The sequence below is a fragment of the Hyla sarda genome, unplaced genomic scaffold, assembly GCF_029499605.1.
Source record: "Hyla sarda isolate aHylSar1 unplaced genomic scaffold, aHylSar1.hap1 scaffold_212, whole genome shotgun sequence".
Classification (NCBI taxonomy): Eukaryota; Metazoa; Chordata; class Amphibia; order Anura; family Hylidae; genus Hyla; species Hyla sarda.
In genome coordinates, this window is record NW_026608785.1 from 157,028 (window position 1) to 176,102 (window position 19,075).

The window sequence follows — 19,075 nt, forward strand, 5'->3', positions numbered from 1 at the left end:
CTAATATGATTTAGACCCTCCCCCCCTTTATTTCACAGATATTTAAATAGGCTTACTGTGTTACTGTTTATGCTCGGGAGCACTAATATGATTTAGGCCCTCCCCGCCTTTATTTCACACATATTTAAATAGACTTACTGTGTTACTGTTTATGCTCGGGAGCACTAATATGATTTCGGCCCTCCCCGCCTTTATTTCACACATATTTAAATAGGCTTACTGTGTTACTGTTTATGCTTGGGAGCACTAATATGATTTCGGCCCTCCCCGCCTTTATTTCACAGATATTTAAATAGGCTTACTGTGTTACTGTTTATGCTCGGGAGCACTAATATGATTTAGGCCCTCCCCGCCTTTATTTCATACATATTTAAATAGGCTTACTGTGTTACGGTTTATGCTCGGGAGCTCTAATATGATTTCGGCCCTCCCCGCCTTTATTTCACACATATTTAAATAGGCTTACTGTGTTACTGTTTATGCTTGGGAGCAGTAATATGATTTAGACCCTCCCCGCCTTTATTTCACAGATATTTAAATAGGCTTACTGTGTTACTGTTTATACTCGGGAGCCCTAATATGATTTAGGCCCTCCCCGCCTTTATTTCACAGATATTTAAATAGGCTTACTGTGTTACTGTTTATGCTCGGGAGCACTAATATGATTTAGGCCCTCCCCGCCTTTATTTCACACATATTTAAATAGGCTTACTGTGTTACTGTTTATGCTCGGGAGCCCTAATATGATTTAGACCCTCCCAGCCTTTATTTCACAGATATTTAAATAGGCTTACTGTGTTACTGTTTATGCTCGGGAGCACTAATATGATTTAGGCCCTCCCCGCCTTTATTTCACACATATTTAAATAGGCTTACTGTGTTACTGTTTATGCTCGGGAGCTCTAATATGATTTAGGTCCTCCTCGCCTTTATTTCACACATATTTAAATAGGCTTACTGTGTTACAATTTATGCTCGGGAGCAGTAATATGATTTAGGCCCTCCCCGCCTTTATTTCACACATATTTAAATAGGCTTACTGTGTTACTGTTTATGCTCGGGGGCCCTAATATGATTTAGACCCTCCCAGCCTTTATTTCACAGATATTTAAATAGGCTTACTGTGTTACTGTTTATGCTCGGGAGCACTAATATGATTTAGGCCCTCCCCGCCTTTATTTCACACATATTTAAATAGGCTTACTGTGTTACTGTTTATGCTCGGGAGCACTAATATGATTTATACCCTCCTCGCCTTTATTTCACACATATTTAAATAGGCTTACTGTGTTACTGTTTATGCTCGGGAGCACTAATATGATTTCGGCCCTCCCCGCCTTTATTTCACAGATATTTAAATAGGCTTACTGTGTTATTGTTTATGCTCGGGAGCAGTAATATGATTTAGGCCCTCCCCGCCTTTATTTCACACATATTTAAATGAGCTTACTGTGTTATTGTTTATGCTCGGGAGCAGTAATATGATTTAGACCCTCCCAGCCTTTATTTCACACATATTTAAATAGACTTACTGTGTTACTGTTTATGCTCGGGAGCACTAATATGATTTCGTCCCTCCCCGCCTTTATTTCACACATATTTAAATAGGCTTACTGTGTTACTGTTTATGCTCGGGAGCACTAATATGATTTCGGCCCTCCCCGCCTTTATTTCACACATATTTAAATAGGCTTACTGTGTTACTGTTTATGCTCGGGAGCACTAATATGATTTAGGCCCTCCCCGCCTTTATTTCACAGATATTTAAATAGGCTTACTGTGTTATTGTTTATGCTCGGGAGCAGTAATATGATTTAGACCCTCCCCGCCTTTATTTCACAGATATTTAAATAGGCTTACTGTGTTATTGTTTATGCTCGGGAGCACTAATATGATTTAGGTCCTCGCCGCCTTTATTTCACAGATATTTAAATAGGCTTACTGTGTTACTGTTTATGCTCGGGAGCACTAATATGATTTCTGCCCTCCCCGCCTTTATTTCACAGATATTTAAATAGGCTTACTGTGTTACTGTTTATGCTCGGGAGCACTAATATGATTTCGGCCCTCCCAGCCTTTATTTCACACATATTTAAATAGACTTACTGTGTTACTGTTTATGCTCGGGAGCACTAATATGATTTCGTCCCTCCCCGCCTTTATTTCACACATATTTAAATAGGCTTACTGTGTTACTGTTTATGCTCGGGAGCAGTAATATGATTTAGGCCCTCCTCGCCTTTATTTCACACATATTTAAATAGGCTTACTGTGTTACTGTTTATGCTCGGGAGCACTAATATGATTTAGGCCCTCCCCCCCTTTATTTCACAGATATTTAAATAGGCTTACTGTGTTACTGTTTATGCTCGGGAGCACTAATATGATTTAGGCCCTCCCCGCCTTTATTTCACAGATATTTAAATAGGCTTACTGTGTTATTGTTTATACTCGGGAGCACTAATATGATTTCGTCCCTCCCCGCCTTTATTTCACACATATTTAAATAGGCTTACTGTGTTACTGTTTATGCTCGGGAGCACTAATATGATTTAGACCCTCCCCGCCTTTATTTCTCCCATATTTAAATAGGCTTACTGTGTTACTGTTTATGCTCGGGAGCACTAATATGATTTAGGCCCTCCTCGCCTTTATTTCACAGATATTTAAATAGGCTTACTGTGTTACTGTTTATACTCGGGAGCACTAATATGATTTCGGCCCTCCCCCCCTTTATTTCACAGATATTTAAATAGGCTTACTGTGTTACTGTTTATGCTCGGGAGCACTAATATGATTTAGACCCTCCCCGCCTTTATTTCACATATATTTAAATAGGCTTACTGTGTTACTGTTTATGCTCGGGAGCACTAATATGATTTAGACCCTCCCCGCCTTTATTTCTCCCATATTTAAATAGGCTTACTGTGTTACTGTTTATACTCGGGAGCACTAATATGATTTCGGCCCTCCCCCCCTTTATTTCACACATATTTAAATAGGCTTACTGTGTTACTGTTTATGCTCGGGAGCACTAATATGATTTAGGCCCTCCCCGCCTTTATTTCATACATATTTAAATAGGCTTACTGTGTTACTGTTTATGCTCGGGAGCACTAATATGATTTAGGTCCTCCCCGCCTTTATTTCACACATATTTAAATAGGCTTACTGTGTTACTGTTTATGCTCGGGAGCACTAATATGATTTAGGTCCTCCCCGCCTTTATTTCACACATATTTAAATAGGCTTACTGTGTTACTGTTTATGCTCGGGAGCACTAATATGATTTAGGTCCTCCCCGCCTTTATTTCACAGATATGTAAATAGACTTACTGTGTTACTGTTTATGCTCGGGAGCACTAATATGATTTCGGCCCTTCTGCTGGACCCGTATAAATAAGCAGACCCATTTCTTCTGAAATACCAGTTTGTAAGCCCGGTCTAACCTGAATTACACTTGCGACTTGTTTTTCTTTTTGCCTAAGTGCGACCTTTACACTTGATAAATTCCCGACCACTGCAAAAGTAAAAACTGAAAACTGTTTTGGGCTGATACCTCACGCTTACCCACCAAGGTAGCACACACGACCTTCTGTGACTTGTAGGCAAAAAAAAACTTTAAATCCCTTGAAGAATCTCCCTCATAGACATTTTATCTGGAGCAGCTTAGTCTCCTGAGGCTGAAGACCCCTCCCCTCCCCCCCCCCCCCCCGCTCGTGTTTATTGGGGTCCTAAGCCCCTCTTCCCCCAACTCACAGGTTTGATGTCACGGTGCAGGAAGCCCACGGAGTGAATGGAATCTATGGACTCCAGAATCTGTTTCCCAAGGCGCAGAGTGGTGCTCATTGTGAAGGTGCCGCGGGGCTGACTCCTGCGCAGATCGGCCAAATTCCGGCCCTGTAACCAAATCAAAATGATCAGTAGTGTTGATCGCGAATATTCGCAATTCGAATATTATTCGCGAATATCGCATATTCGCGAATTCGCGAATTTCGCGAATATAGCGCTATATATTCGTAATTACGAATATTCTTTTTTTTATTTTTTTTTTCTTCACAGTACACATCACAGTGATCATCCCTCTCTGCTTCCAGCTTGTGTGGTGTAAAGAAGGCTGTGATACTACTGTGTGAGACTGGCGTGCGAAAATTCGCATATGCGAAAATTAGCATATGCTAATATTCACATATGCGAATTTTCGTGTATGCTAATTTTGTATATGCAAATTTTCACATATGTTCATTTTCGCATACGCGGATTTTCGCATATGCGAAAATAAAACGAGGAGATAACGAATATGCGAATATTCGCCATATATTCGCGAATATTCGCGAATTCGAATATGGCCTATGCCGCTCAACACTAATGATCAGTGACCGGACAAGTAAACTGCAGAGAGACTGATCCTATAATCTACAATGTCCATAAAACTGCACCAGGCCGGGTCACACGATCACCACGTCACTGCCGGAGAGCGGTCTACACCCCAGCCTGACGCCCTATAGATACAGCAGTGTGCAAGAAACTACTGTCACCTGATCTATACTATATACTCACTATATACCCCAACCCTGTACTGTCACCTGATCTATACTATATCCTCACTATATACCCCAACCCTGTACTGTCACCTGATCTATACTATATCCTCACTATATACCCCAACCCTGTACTGTCACCTGATCTATACTATATCCTCACTATATACCCCAACCCTGTACTGTCACCTGATCTATACTATATACTCACTATATACTCCAACCCTGTACTGTCACCTGATCTATACTATATCCTCACTATATACCCCAACCCTGTACTGTCACCTGATCTATACTATATACTCACTATATACCCCAACCCTGTACTGTCACCTGATCTATACTATCTATATCCTCACTATATACCCCAACCCTGTACTGTCACCTGATCTATACTATATACTCACTATATACCCCAACCCTGTACTGTCACCTGATCTATACTATCTATATCCTCACTATATACCCCAACCCTGTACTGTCACCTGATCTATACTATATACTCCCTATATACCCCAACCCTGTACTGTCACCTGATCTATACTATCTATATCCTCACTATATACCCCAACCCTGTACTGTCACCTGATCTATACTATATACTCACTATATACCCCAACCCTGTACTGTCACCTGATCTATACTATATACTCACTATATACCCCAACCCTGTACTGTCACCTGATCTATACTATATACTCACTATATACCCCAACCCTGTACTGTCACCTGATCTATACTATATACTCACTATATACCCCAACCCTGTACTGTCACCTGATCTATACTATATACTCACTATATACCCCAACCCTGTACTGTCACCTGATCTATACTATATCCTCACTATATACCCCAACCCTGTACTGTCACCTGATCTATACTATGTACTCACTATATACCCCAACCCTGTACTGTCACCTGATCTATACTATCTATATCCTCACTATATACCCCAACCCTGTACTGTCACCTGATCTATACTATCTATATCCTCACTATATACCCCAACCCTGTACTGTCACCTGATCTATACTATATACTCACTATATACCCCAACCCTGTACTGTCACCTGATCTATACTATATACTCACTATATACCTCAACCCTGTACTGTCACCTGATCTATACTATATACTCACTATATACTCCCAACCCTGTACTGTCACCTGATCTATACTATATACTCACTATATACCCCAACCCTGTACTGTCACCTGATCTATACTATATACTCACTATATACTCCCCAACCCTGTACTGTCACCTGATCTATACTATATACTCACTATATACCCCAACCCTGTACTGTCACCTGATCTATACTATATACTCACTATATACCCCAACCCTGTTCTGTCACCTGATCTATACTATATCCTCACTATATACCCCAACCCTGTACTGTCACCTGATCTATACTATATACTCACTATATACCTCAACCCTGTACTGTCACCTGATCTATACTATATACTCACTATATACTCCCAACCCTGTACTGTCACCTGATCTATACTATATACTCACTATATACCCCAACCCTGTACTGTCACCTGATCTATACTATATACTCACTATATACTCCCCAACCCTGTACTGTCACCTGATCTATACTATATACTCACTATATACCCCAACCCTGTACTGTCACCTGATCTATACTATATACTCACTATATACCCCAACCCTGTTCTGTCACCTGATCTATACTATATCCTCACTATATACCCCAACCCTGTACTGTCACCTGATCTATACTATATCCTCACTATATACCCCAACCCTGTACTGTCACCTGATCTATACTATATACTCACTATATACCCCAACCCTGTACTGTCACCTGATCTATACTATCTATATACTCACTATATACCCCAACCCTGTACTGTCACCTGATCTATACTATATACTCACTATATACCCCAACCCTGTTCTGTCACCTGATCTATACTATCTATATACTCACTATATACCCCAACCCTGTACTGTCACCTGATCTATACTATATACTCACTATATACCCCAACCCTGTACTGTCACCTGATCTATACTATATACTCACTATATACTCCCAACCCTGTACTGTCACCTGATCTATACTATATACTCACTATATACTCCCAACCCTGTACTGTCACCTGATCTATACTATATCCTCACTATATACCCCAACCCTGTACTGTCACCTGATCTATACTATATACTCACTATATACTCCAACCCTATACTGTCACCTGATCTATACTATATACCCCAACCCTGTACTGTCACCTGATCTATACTATATACTCACTATATACTCCAACCCTGTACTGTCACCTGATCTATACTATATACTCACTATATACCCCAACCCTGTACTGTCACCTGATCTATACTATATACTCACTATATACCCCAACCCTGTACTGTCACCTGATCTATACTATCTATATCCTCACTATATACCCCAACCCTGTACTGTCACCTGATCTATACTATCTATATACTCACTATATACCCCAACCCTGTACTGTCACCTGATCTATACTATCTATATCCTCACTATATACCCCCAACCCTGTACTGTCACCTGATCTATACTATCTATATCCTCACTATATACTCCCCAACCCTGCACTGTCACCTGATCTATACTATATACTCACTATATACCCCAACCCTATACTGTCACCTGATCTATACTATATCCTCACTATATACCCCAACCCTGTACTGTCACCTGATCTATACTATATCCTCACTATATACCCCAACCCTGTACTGTCACCTGATCTATACTATATACTCACTATATACTCCAACCCTGTACTGTCACCTGATCTATACTATATCCTCACTATATACCCCAACCCTGTACTGTCACCTGATTTATACTATATACTCACTATATACCCCAACCCTGTACTGTCACCTGATCTATACTATATACCCACTATATACTCCAACCCTGTACTGTCACCTGATCTATACTATATCCTCACTATATACCCCAACCCTGTACTGTCACCAGATCTATACTATCTATATCCTCACTATATACCCCCAACCCTGTACTGTCACCTGATCTATACTATATACTCACTATATACTCCCAACCCTGTACTGTCACCTGATCTATACTATCTATATCCTCACTATATACCCCAACCCTGTACTGTCACCTGATCTATACTATATACTCACTATATACTCCAACCCTATACTGTCACCTGATCTATACTATATCCTCACTATATACCCCAACCCTGTACTGTCACCTGATCTATACTATATACTCACTATATACTCCAACCCTATACTGTCACCTGATCTATACTATATACTCACTATATACCCCAACCCTGTACTGTCACCTGATCTATACTATATCCTCACTATATACCCCAACCCTGTACTGTCACCTGATCTATACTATATACTCACTATATACTCCAACCCTATACTGTCACCTGATCTATACTATATACTCACTATATACTCCCAACCCTGTACTGTCACCTGATCTATACTATATACTCACTATATACCCCAACCCTGTACTGTCACCTGATCTATACTATGTACTCACTATATACCCCAACCCTGTACTGTCACCTGATCTATACTATATACTCACTATATACTCCAACCCTATACTGTCACCTGATCTATACTATATCCTCACTATATACCCCAACCCTGTACTGTCACCTGATCTATACTATATACTCACTATATACCCCAACCCTGTACTGTCACCTGATCTATACTATATACTCACTATATACTCCCCAACCCTGTACTGTCACCTGATCTATACTATATACTCAGTATATACCCCAACCCTGTACTGTCACCTGATCTATACTATATACTCACTATATACTCCCAACCCTGTACTGTCACCTGATCTATACTATATCCTCACTATATACCCCAACCCTGTACTGTCACCTGATCTATACTATCTATATCCTCACTATATACCCCCAACCCTGTACTGTCACCTGATCTATACTATATACTCAGTATATACCCCAACCCTGTACTGTCACCTGATCTATACTATATACTCACTATATACTCCCAACCCTGTACTGTCACCTGATCTATACTATATACTCACTATATACCCCAACCCTGTACTGTCACCTGATCTATACTATATACTCACTATATACCCCAACCCTGTACTGTCACCTGATCTATACTATCTATATCCTCACTATATACCCCCAACCCTGTACTGTCACCTGATCTATACTATCTATATCCTCACTATATACTCCCCAACCCTGTACTGTCACCTGATCTATACTATCTATATCCTCACTATATACCCCCAACCCTGTACTGTCACCTGATCTATACTATATACCCCAACCCTGTACTGTCACCTGATCTATACTATATACCCCAACCCTGTACTGTCACCTGATCTATGCTATATACTCACTATATACTCCCAACCCTGTACTGTCACCTGATCTATACTATATACTCACTATATACTCCCCAACCCTGTACTGTCACCTGATCTATACTATATACTCACTATATACTCCCAACCCTGTACTGTCACCTGATCTATACTATATACTCACTATATACTCCCCAACCCTGTACTGTCACCTGATCTATACTATATACTCACTATATACTCCCAACCCTGTACTGTCACCTGATCTATACTATATACTCACTATATACTCCCCAACCCTGTACTGTCACCTGATCTATACTATCTATATCCTCACTATATACCCCAACCCTGTACTGTCACCTGATCTATACTATATACTCACTATATACCCCAACCCTGTACTGTCACCTGATCTATACTATATACTCACTATATACTCCCAACCCTGTACTGTCACCTGATCTATACTATATACTCACTATATACTCCCAACCCTGTACTGTCACCTGATCTATACTATATACTCACTATATACTCCAACCCTGTACTGTCACCTGATCTATACTATCTATATCCTCACTATATACCCCCAACCCTGTACTGTCACCTGATCTATACTATATACTCACTATATACCCCAACCCTGTACTGTCACCTGATCTATACTATATACTCACTATATACTCCCCAACCCTGTACTGTCACCTGATCTATACTATATACTCACTATATACTCCAACCCTGTACTGTCACCTGATCTATACTATATACTCACTATATACTCCCAACCCTGTACTGTCACCTGATCTATACTATATCCTCACTATATACCCCAACCCTGTACTGTCACCTGATCTATACTATCTATATCCTCACTATATACCCCAACCCTGTACTGTCACCTGATCTATACTATATACTCACTATATAGCCCAACCCTGTACTGTCACCTGATCTATACTATATACTCACTATATACCCCCAACCCTGAACTGTCACCTGATCTATACTATATACTCACTATATACTCCAACCCTGTACTGTCACCTGATCTATACTATCTATATCCTCACTATATACCCCAACCCTGTACTGTCACCTGATCTATACTATATACTCACTATATACTCCCCAACCCTGTACTGTCACCTGATCTATACTATATACTCACTATATACCCCAACCCTGTACTGTCACCTGATCTATACTATCTATATCCTCACTATATACCCCAACCCTGTACTGTCACCTGATCTATACTATCTATATCCTCACTATATACCCCAACCCTGTACTGTCACCTGATCTATACTATCTATATCCTCACTATATACCCCAACCCTGTACTGTCACCTGATCTATACTATCTATATCCTCACTATATACTCCCAACCCTGTACTGTCACCTAATCTATACTATCTATATCCTCACTATATACCCCAACCCTGTACTGTCACCTGATCTATACTATATCCTCACTATATACCCCAACCCTGTACTGTCACCTGATCTATACTATCTATATCCTCACTATATACCCCCAACCCTGTACTGTCACCTGATCTATACTATCTATATCCTCACTATATACTCCCAACCATGTACTGTCACCTGATCTATACTATCTATATCCTCACTATATACTCCCAACCCTGTACTGTCACCTGATCTATACTATCTATATCCTCACTATATACTCCCAACCCTGTACTGTCACCTGATCTATACTATATCCTCACTATATACCCCAACCCTGTACTGTCACCTGATCTATACTATCTATATCCTCACTATATACCCCAACCCTGTACTGTCACCTGATCTATACTATATCCTCACTATATACCCCAACCCTGTACTGTCACCTGATCTATACTATCTATATCCTCACTATATACCCCCAACCCTGTACTGTCACCTGATCTATACTATCTATATCCTCACTATATACTCCCAACCATGTACTGTCACCTGATCTATACTATCTATATCCTCACTATATACTCCCAACCCTGTACTGTCACCTGATCTATACTATCTATATCCTCACTATATACTCCCAACCCTGTACTGTCACCTGATCTATACTATCTATATACTCACTATATACTCCCAACCCTGTACGGTCACCTGATCTATACTATATACTCACTATATACTCCCCAACCCTGTACTGTCACCTGATCTATACTATCTATATCCTCACTATATACTCCCAACCCTGTACTGTCACCTGATCTATACTATCTATATCCTCACTATATACTCCCAACCCTGTACTGTCACCTGATCTATACTATATCCTCACTATATACCCCAACCCTGTACTGTCACCTGATCTATACTATCTATATCCTCACTATATACCCCAACCCTGTACTGTCACCTGATCTATACTATATCCTCACTATATACCCCAACCCTGTACTGTCACCTGATCTATACTATCTATATCCTCACTATATACCCCCAACCCTGTACTGTCACCTGATCTATACTATCTATATCCTCACTATATACTCCCAACCATGTACTGTCACCTGATCTATACTATCTATATCCTCACTATATACTCCCAACCCTGTACTGTCACCTGATCTATACTATCTATATCCTCACTATATACTCCCAACCCTGTACTGTCACCTGATCTATACTATCTATATACTCACTATATACTCCCAACCCTGTACTGTCACCTGATCTATACTATATACTCACTATATACTCCCCAACCCTGTACTGTCACCTGATCTATACTATCTATATCCTCACTATATACTCCCAACCCTGTACTGTCACCTGATCTATACTATCTATATCCTCACTATATACTCCCAACCCTGTACTGTCACCTGATCTATACTATCTATATCCTCACTATATACTCCCAACCATGTACTGTCACCTGATCTATACTATCTATATCCTCACTATATACTCCCAACCCTGTACTGTCACCTGATCTATACTATCTATATCCTCACTATATACTCCCAACCCCGTGCTTCCACCATTTATGCTTCTTCCTACTGATCTTCTTAGAAGTCATATAACATTGTTGTCTGCTCCTGAGTTTAGATAATGGACGTTATTACCTGAAGCTGCATGACGACATAGTTAAACTTCTCATTTCTTCCACAGCCAATAAACCTGCACACATGGTCCTTTCCTGTAGATATAAACACAGGGAGATGTCCTGCTCAGCGGTCAGGTGGATATTATTATTTTTTTTTATGTAATTAATTTTTTAACATATAAATAGTATACAATAATACACAATGCACAAGATAATATATAATATACACTACATATGATAAGACCAACCTCACAATTACCCCCCCCCCCCCCCCACCAGTGGAGAACCAATAAAATAATTAGCACTCCATTTGTTCTAGTTTCTGGCCTCTTGTATGTCTTTAATCCTTTGCATCCGTATTATCAGTCTTGCCAGTCTCAGGAGTTTTATAATAAGATCCCAATCTATGGTCCCAATATTTAGGATGAGCGCTCTTGAAGACCATGGACTCGCCTTTTCCCTAATTTCTTTATCTTCTCACACTCCAGGAACACATGACGTAATCCTGCCTCTTCTGACACCTTGGGCATCTAATGTCTCCTCAAACCCATTTTACCTTGTGACAAAGGTGAATAATGTCATCTATGAATTATCTTAAAAATTAGATTTTGTCATTATTAACTGAAGCCTTTGATATCATTAACCATCACCTTCCAATCCTCTTCAGTGATTTCCCCTAAATCTTGTGCCCATTTTTCTCAATAATTTTTTTAAAATCCTACTTTGTAACAGTTTCTTGTAAATGTTCCCACTTTCTTCTCCTTCCCCTCGTCCCTCTCTAACAATTCAAACACCAAATGACCCCCAATCAGCCATCTTGGATTCTCTTTATCCTTGTATAATAATTGCATATACGTAATTTGTGATTTTCCCCTATCTGATCCAGCGCTTTCATCTTTGTCCCTCATCACTTGATGCACTTTACATACACCCAGTTATTCCCAACCTACATTATCCGGAGGACTGATCTCCATCCATCCTTATTCTATTTCCCGTTCCCAACCATACCAAGATATCACAGTGACCCCTCGACCTACGATGGTCCCGACATACCATCATTTCAGCATACGATCACTCTCCGAGGACATCACATGGTGAAGGCAGCATCAACATACGATGCTTTTGTATGTTGGGGCCATCGCATAAACAGCTGACACCTGATAGCAGTTTACGGTGCCCCGTGAGCTCCGGTGACGATCACTGTCCTCGGGGCTCCGGCGCGTCCTCTTCGGGATCCCCTGCATCGTCGGCGCTCTCCATCGACGTCATCACGTCGCTGCGCACGCCGTCCCGTCATCCAATAGGAGCGGCGTGCGTAGCGACGTGATGGCGGCGACGGAGAGCGCGGATGCCGGGGAAGCAGAGGCCTTGCCGGAGCGTCGAGGACACCTCGGGACGCAGCGACAGTGATGGACAGCGACATCCCGGGCAGCGGTGACGGTCCGGAGCGGCGGGGACAGGTGAGTACAACTTCCTCTAACAGTGGTCTTCAAACCTGCGGACCTCTAGATGTTGCAAAACTACGACACCCAGCATGCCCGGACGGCCGTTGGCTGTCCGGGCATTCTGGGTGTTGTAGTTTTGCAACATCTGGAGGTCTGCAGGCTGTAGACCACGGTCCTATACGTTACATTGCACGGATCCCTCAACATACGATGGTTTCAACAAACGATGGTCCATTTGGAACGGATTCCCATTGTATGTTGAGGGACCATTGTACTTTCATGGCCCCACATTCTAAGGCATTTGTCCCTCATCAGACCATCTTTTTGCCCTAACAATTCCAACACCCATGCTACATAATATAGGCTAAAGTTCAGAATTCCCAACCCCCCTTCTGTTACCGGTAAGTTTAGATAGCTTTGCTTCATCCTAACGTGTGAATGTCCCCAAATTGATTTGTTTCTCTCACATTCAATTTCCTTGAAAAGTTTTCCATACCGGGGCCACTCTCAGATTTGTGGTAGTAAAACTCCTTTAACTAATCCAATTCTATCCGCCATAGTGAGTGGTAATTTATTCCAAATCCTGACTTTCTCTTCTACCTTCCTAATCATGGGTCTAATATTAAAAGTCCCATAATCCTTTGCTTCCGCTGTTATTTTCACTCCCAGATAGTCAACCCCTTCTCTTTCTCCTGCCCCCTTTAACTCACCCACACTATCCCCTATAGTGGCCCCCAATGGTAGTAATCAAGACTTCGCCCAATTAATACTCAATCCCGAATAAGTACCAAATTCTTTAAGTAAATTAATTAATTCGGGTATTTTGCTGTTTTGAATTTTGCTGTGTATGTCATCTGCATACACTAGAATTTTTTCCTTCACTCCTTTTAATCCAATACCTTCAACTGAGTCCACCTTTCTTATTTTTCAAGCCACGGGTTAGAAAAAAAAAAAAGAAAATAATAATGGCAAGAGGGGGCCACCCTGCCAGGTGGCCCTTTCAAGCCGAAAAGATTCTGTCAACTGGTGTGACGAATCCATCTGCTGGTTACCCTCTAGGCCCCAATTAGAACGTTGTGGTTAACCGCAGATGCCTCTCCATTCCATTCGTACGGGTGGTTGTCGTTCGCCGACCACGAGGCGGCGGCCATTTTTCGCTGCGTTCGGTACAAATCCTATGGAACTAAAAACAGACCCTTTATCTACCAAACACCGCTGGAAGCTGCCGCCCACCTTCTATTTCGTCATTTATATGTTTCAATGTGTTCTCTTGTTGTGTTCTAGGATGGCGATTGTCTCTGTCCTGGGAGATAATTGGATTTCTTCGTCCTGCGGGATAATTGGATTTCTTCCCAGTTGTTTGGGGGATAGAGAGGAGGGAGGTATGGGTAAAGTGGGAAGGGTTTATGTTGAAGCCACTGCGATTGGCTACTGTCCACTATGTTTTACAATCTTCCATCAGGTCCCCTAGGGGAGTGTCCACCTGGTGGAGACGTGCATAAATACCGGGCAGGTAGCCCCATTAAATTCATTCCTGTTTGATCCTCAAGACGGAGCTGGTCTCGTTTGTGGGGGGGGGGGGGGGTTACTATTGGGACATCGCTTTCGTTATTTCTAGCTATGGAAGAAGTTTGACTGATTTGCTGATCGGGAGCGGCCGCGTTAGTATCCTCCGGTCGGGAGTTGGACGGTCGGCTGGAACCAACCTGCGTTCCTGGAGAAGGGGATCATTCCAAGCAGCGGCTTCCTCTACCTGTCAGGGAGTGTCGTAACAATTGGTGGCCAACGGCGGGACGAATCCCTTCGCCTAGAAGGCCAGCTACACATCCCAGGATGGAAATGCAGTATGGAGAATTAAGAGGGGCTACCCTTAAAAAAAGTAATCTCAAGAAAAGAGAGATTATTGCCATATTATTGGAAATGGATGCGGCACAGGGAATGGAGAGAGCTAATGTGCCTGGCATACTGGATTTAACACCCGAGGAGGTACAATTTAACCAGGCAGTCCAGATAAGGCTGGCACACTTCGGCCGCAACCCTGCAGGCGATATTGTAGTACAGGTGCAAGCAGTAGTAGCAGCACAGCAGGCGCCCCAGTGAAGAGGAGCCGCAGCAGCAGAGGTATCCAATAACAATATTGGAAGGAAGAAGGTACCCTTTGCTGCATTTAAAAATTTTGTTGAATCAGAAGGAGAGATTGACGAGTTCCTGGCTGATTTTGAAAGGCAGTGTGCCTTACACCAGGTACCCGCAGAAGAATGGTTCACCATCCTCTCTGGGAAGTTATCCGGCTGGGCCAGTGAGGTGTTTTGGGCCATCCCAGAGGAGGAAATTACAAGTTATCGGACAGTAAAGGATGCCCTTTTGGCCAGATACGCTATAACCCCTGAGGCGTACCGGCGGCGATTTCGGGACACTAACGAACAAGCTGGCGATTCGTATGTGGAGTGGGCATGCAGACTACACCACACCGCAGCCCACTGGATGGCAGGGTGCCAAGCGATAACTGGGGAAGAGGTGCTACAAGTGTTTTTGTTGGAGCACTGCTTTGATCATTTACCTGCAGGAGTCCGAGAGTGAGTTAGGGACCGCAAACCCGCTACCTTACCCGTCTGGCTGATGAGTACACAGATGCATGGAAGCTGGACCAGGCAACAACCAAGGTCCCTACCCGAGTGGAGTACAAACCGGCAGCACCTCCAACCTCTACTGTGTATCACCCCCCAGTGCAACGCATCCCCACGATGCCACCAGCGAACAATTATGTTCAACCAGCCCGATTCAACGCCCGGGATTACTTCCAGCCTATCCGGTGCTATGGGTGCAAACAATTGGGGCACAAGAGACCAGAGTGCCCATTGAGTAATTCCAACCAAGCCCAGGCATGGAGCAGACCAGCCGGCGGAATCAGCAGCCACCCCAATCCTCCGCTCACTGTCTTGAGCAGGAGGAAATTTGGAGTATACAACATGAGGCGGACCCAGTACAAGCAGCCCAGCAGGATAACCGTCAACAGCACAGGCAGACCTTTAAACTGAATGGCAAAATGGTCACTGAGAGACACCGGAGCCACTATGACCCTGCTTCAAAAGAACCTGGTTTCGGAACACCAACATACTGGAAATACGGTAGCAGTGAGGGTAGCAGGAGGCACCGTGTTCCGTCTAACTGTTGCCCGGGTTCATTTGGATTGGGGAGCGGGCTCTGGACATGTGAATGTGGGGGTCATGAAAGACTTACCTGCCGATGTTTTGCTCAAGAATGACTTGGCCCCTTTGGTTTCCGCTTATGCTCCAATGGGACCTGCGGATGTTAACCCAGTGACTACCCGTGCTGCTGGAACCAGCTCACCTACTGTTGAGACCCAGGTAAGACCCGATTCCCCGACTGGTAACCTAGAACCGACCTTTGTTAGCTGGGATTCCCCAGAGGAGTTTGGGAGGGAAACCCAAGCAGATCAGATGCTCCAGAAGTACAGAGACAGGGCGGATACTGGAGAAGATGGAGTAGATGGGGTGCGGTATGATTGGGTGGGGGACAGGTTATATAGGATCCCTAAGCCTTCCCCATGTAGAGAGTAGTACAAGAAAAAAAAATTTGGGGAGCTTTGTACAGATCCTTCAGTTGGCAACACTTGAATTAATAAATACACACTTACACTTGGTGAGTGGTTACTCGAACCACTCACACACTTTAGAAAACCCATAGATACAACCAGTGATCTCTCATATCAGTCCTTTCTCCGCATCAATCCTCTTCGGCAAGTGACTCGTCACTCCGAATAATATAATGGAGAAACAAAAAAACAAAAATAGGAGAGCGGACAGGATCGATATTCATATGCAGCCAATTTCCTGCGTTAAGGGAGCAACCCTACTTACTTCGGCGAGAGTTTTTTTTTCGTCCTTAAACCCCCTTCAATCCGGCCAGCCTGCGAACGAGTTTGTTTTTCACCACGCCATCCAGGTACTTGACACACCGTTATTCATTCGCTCCTTTTTTTCGGATCCGTCCGAAAGTTTTCTTTATAATCACTGCAATGCACTGAACTTCATTCAAAAGAATAATTTATTTAATACTACATATAATCCGACGCGTTGCGGGGAGAAAATTCCCGTTCCTCAGGGATACCTATTCCTAACACAATTACTACTTTTATATGGTTCTGTGACCCCATATTCACCCGGAAACAATTGCCCATTGGCCAGGACATTAAAATAACAAAATTTCTATTTCCTCTATACTCGCTCTATACATTCATTAAAACAATTCGGAACCAATGTGTTTAACTTAAAAATATAGAAGCTTTCTCTCCAACATAAAGTGGAGAATCTACGTAAACCTTTCGCTATTTGCTCCACGGGAATTACCCGTAGCAAACTTGGATCTGCATTATGATGTATTGAAAAATGATGGGAAACACTATGCTTTAAATATTTATGCTTAATATTAAATCTATGTGAATTTATTCTTTTTCAAAGTGTTTGAGATGTTAAGCCTTCCCCAAAGAGTGTTGCCCCTCCACCGAATCGACAGCTGGTAGTACCCGCAAAATACCGGCAGGAGATTCTGCGGATAGGGCATGATGTTCCGCTAGCTGGACATCTAGGATCCCGCCGCACAGCCTATAGGATCCTGCAGAACTTCTTTTGGCCAAATTTCAATCAGGCTGTGCGGATATATTGTAGTACATGTGACACTTGTCAGCGGGTAGGAAAGCGGGGGGACCACCCAAGAGCTAGGCTTATGTCTATGCCTATCATTGGGGAGCCCTTTGCCCACATAGCCGTTGGCATTGTAGGTCCACTGGTCGGGGCTAGTCCATCCGGTAAGAAATATATTCTCACCGTGGTGGACTACGCCACCTGCTACCCAGAGGCAGTAGCGCTGTCTAATACAGAGGCAGAGACAGTTGCTGATGCCCTGGTTAGGATATTTACCAGGGTTGGGTTCCCTAAGGAGATTCTCTCTGACCAGGGAACCCAATTTACCACTGTGCTCACCCAACAACTGTGGAAGGTGTGCGGCATTAAACCACTGCTTAGCTCACCTTATCATACACAGACTAACGGTCCCTGCGAGCGAATTAATGGCACCCTCAAATTGATGTTGAGGACCTTTTCCGACACTTGCAGAGACTGGTGTCGGGTGAGACGATCAGGGTGCCCGACAGCGAGTCTTTCAGGTTGGGCAGAAAGTGCTAGTGCTCAAACCTGTGAAGGCGAACAAGATGCAAGCATCTTGGCAGGGCCCGTATATGGTGTTAAGGGAGGTAGTATGTGATACTACCTACCTTATAGCCAGCTGTTCAGATGAGAGGATCCAGTGATCCTTTCATGTGAACATGCTGAAGGAGTATCAGGAGAGACCGGAGGATATCGCTGCAGTATGTGCCCCTGCTGCAGATGTTACAGAGAGTTTACCCTTACCCGATTTGTTAGAGAGGGACTCCCAGACTGACCTTACCAGCCTTGTACAGCCAGGTGACCGATTGAGCCCCACAGAGAAGGGACAGACAAGACAGCTTCTGTGGGAGAAGCAGGCGACGTTCTCCCAAGAGCCCGGCTACACTACCGTAGCTGTACATAAGGTAGAGA

At 42.9% G+C, this 19,075-nt stretch overlaps 1 protein-coding gene across 6 annotated transcripts in view; it reads right to left on the reverse strand.

The window, feature by feature from the left end:
* Nucleotides 1-19,075, reverse strand: part of TTBK1 (tau tubulin kinase 1) — a 291,447-nt gene that overhangs the window by 110,465 nt on the left and 161,907 nt on the right. For all 6 annotated transcript variants that reach the window (XM_056552932.1, XM_056552933.1, XM_056552930.1 and 3 more), the window contains 2 exons: nt 12,053-12,126; nt 3,760-3,900 (listed from right to left, as the gene is read on the reverse strand). In XM_056552932.1, coding sequence (XP_056408907.1) covers nt 3,760-3,900; nt 12,053-12,126 — 215 coding nt within the window. The remainder of the gene's footprint in view (nt 1-3,759; nt 3,901-12,052; nt 12,127-19,075) is intronic.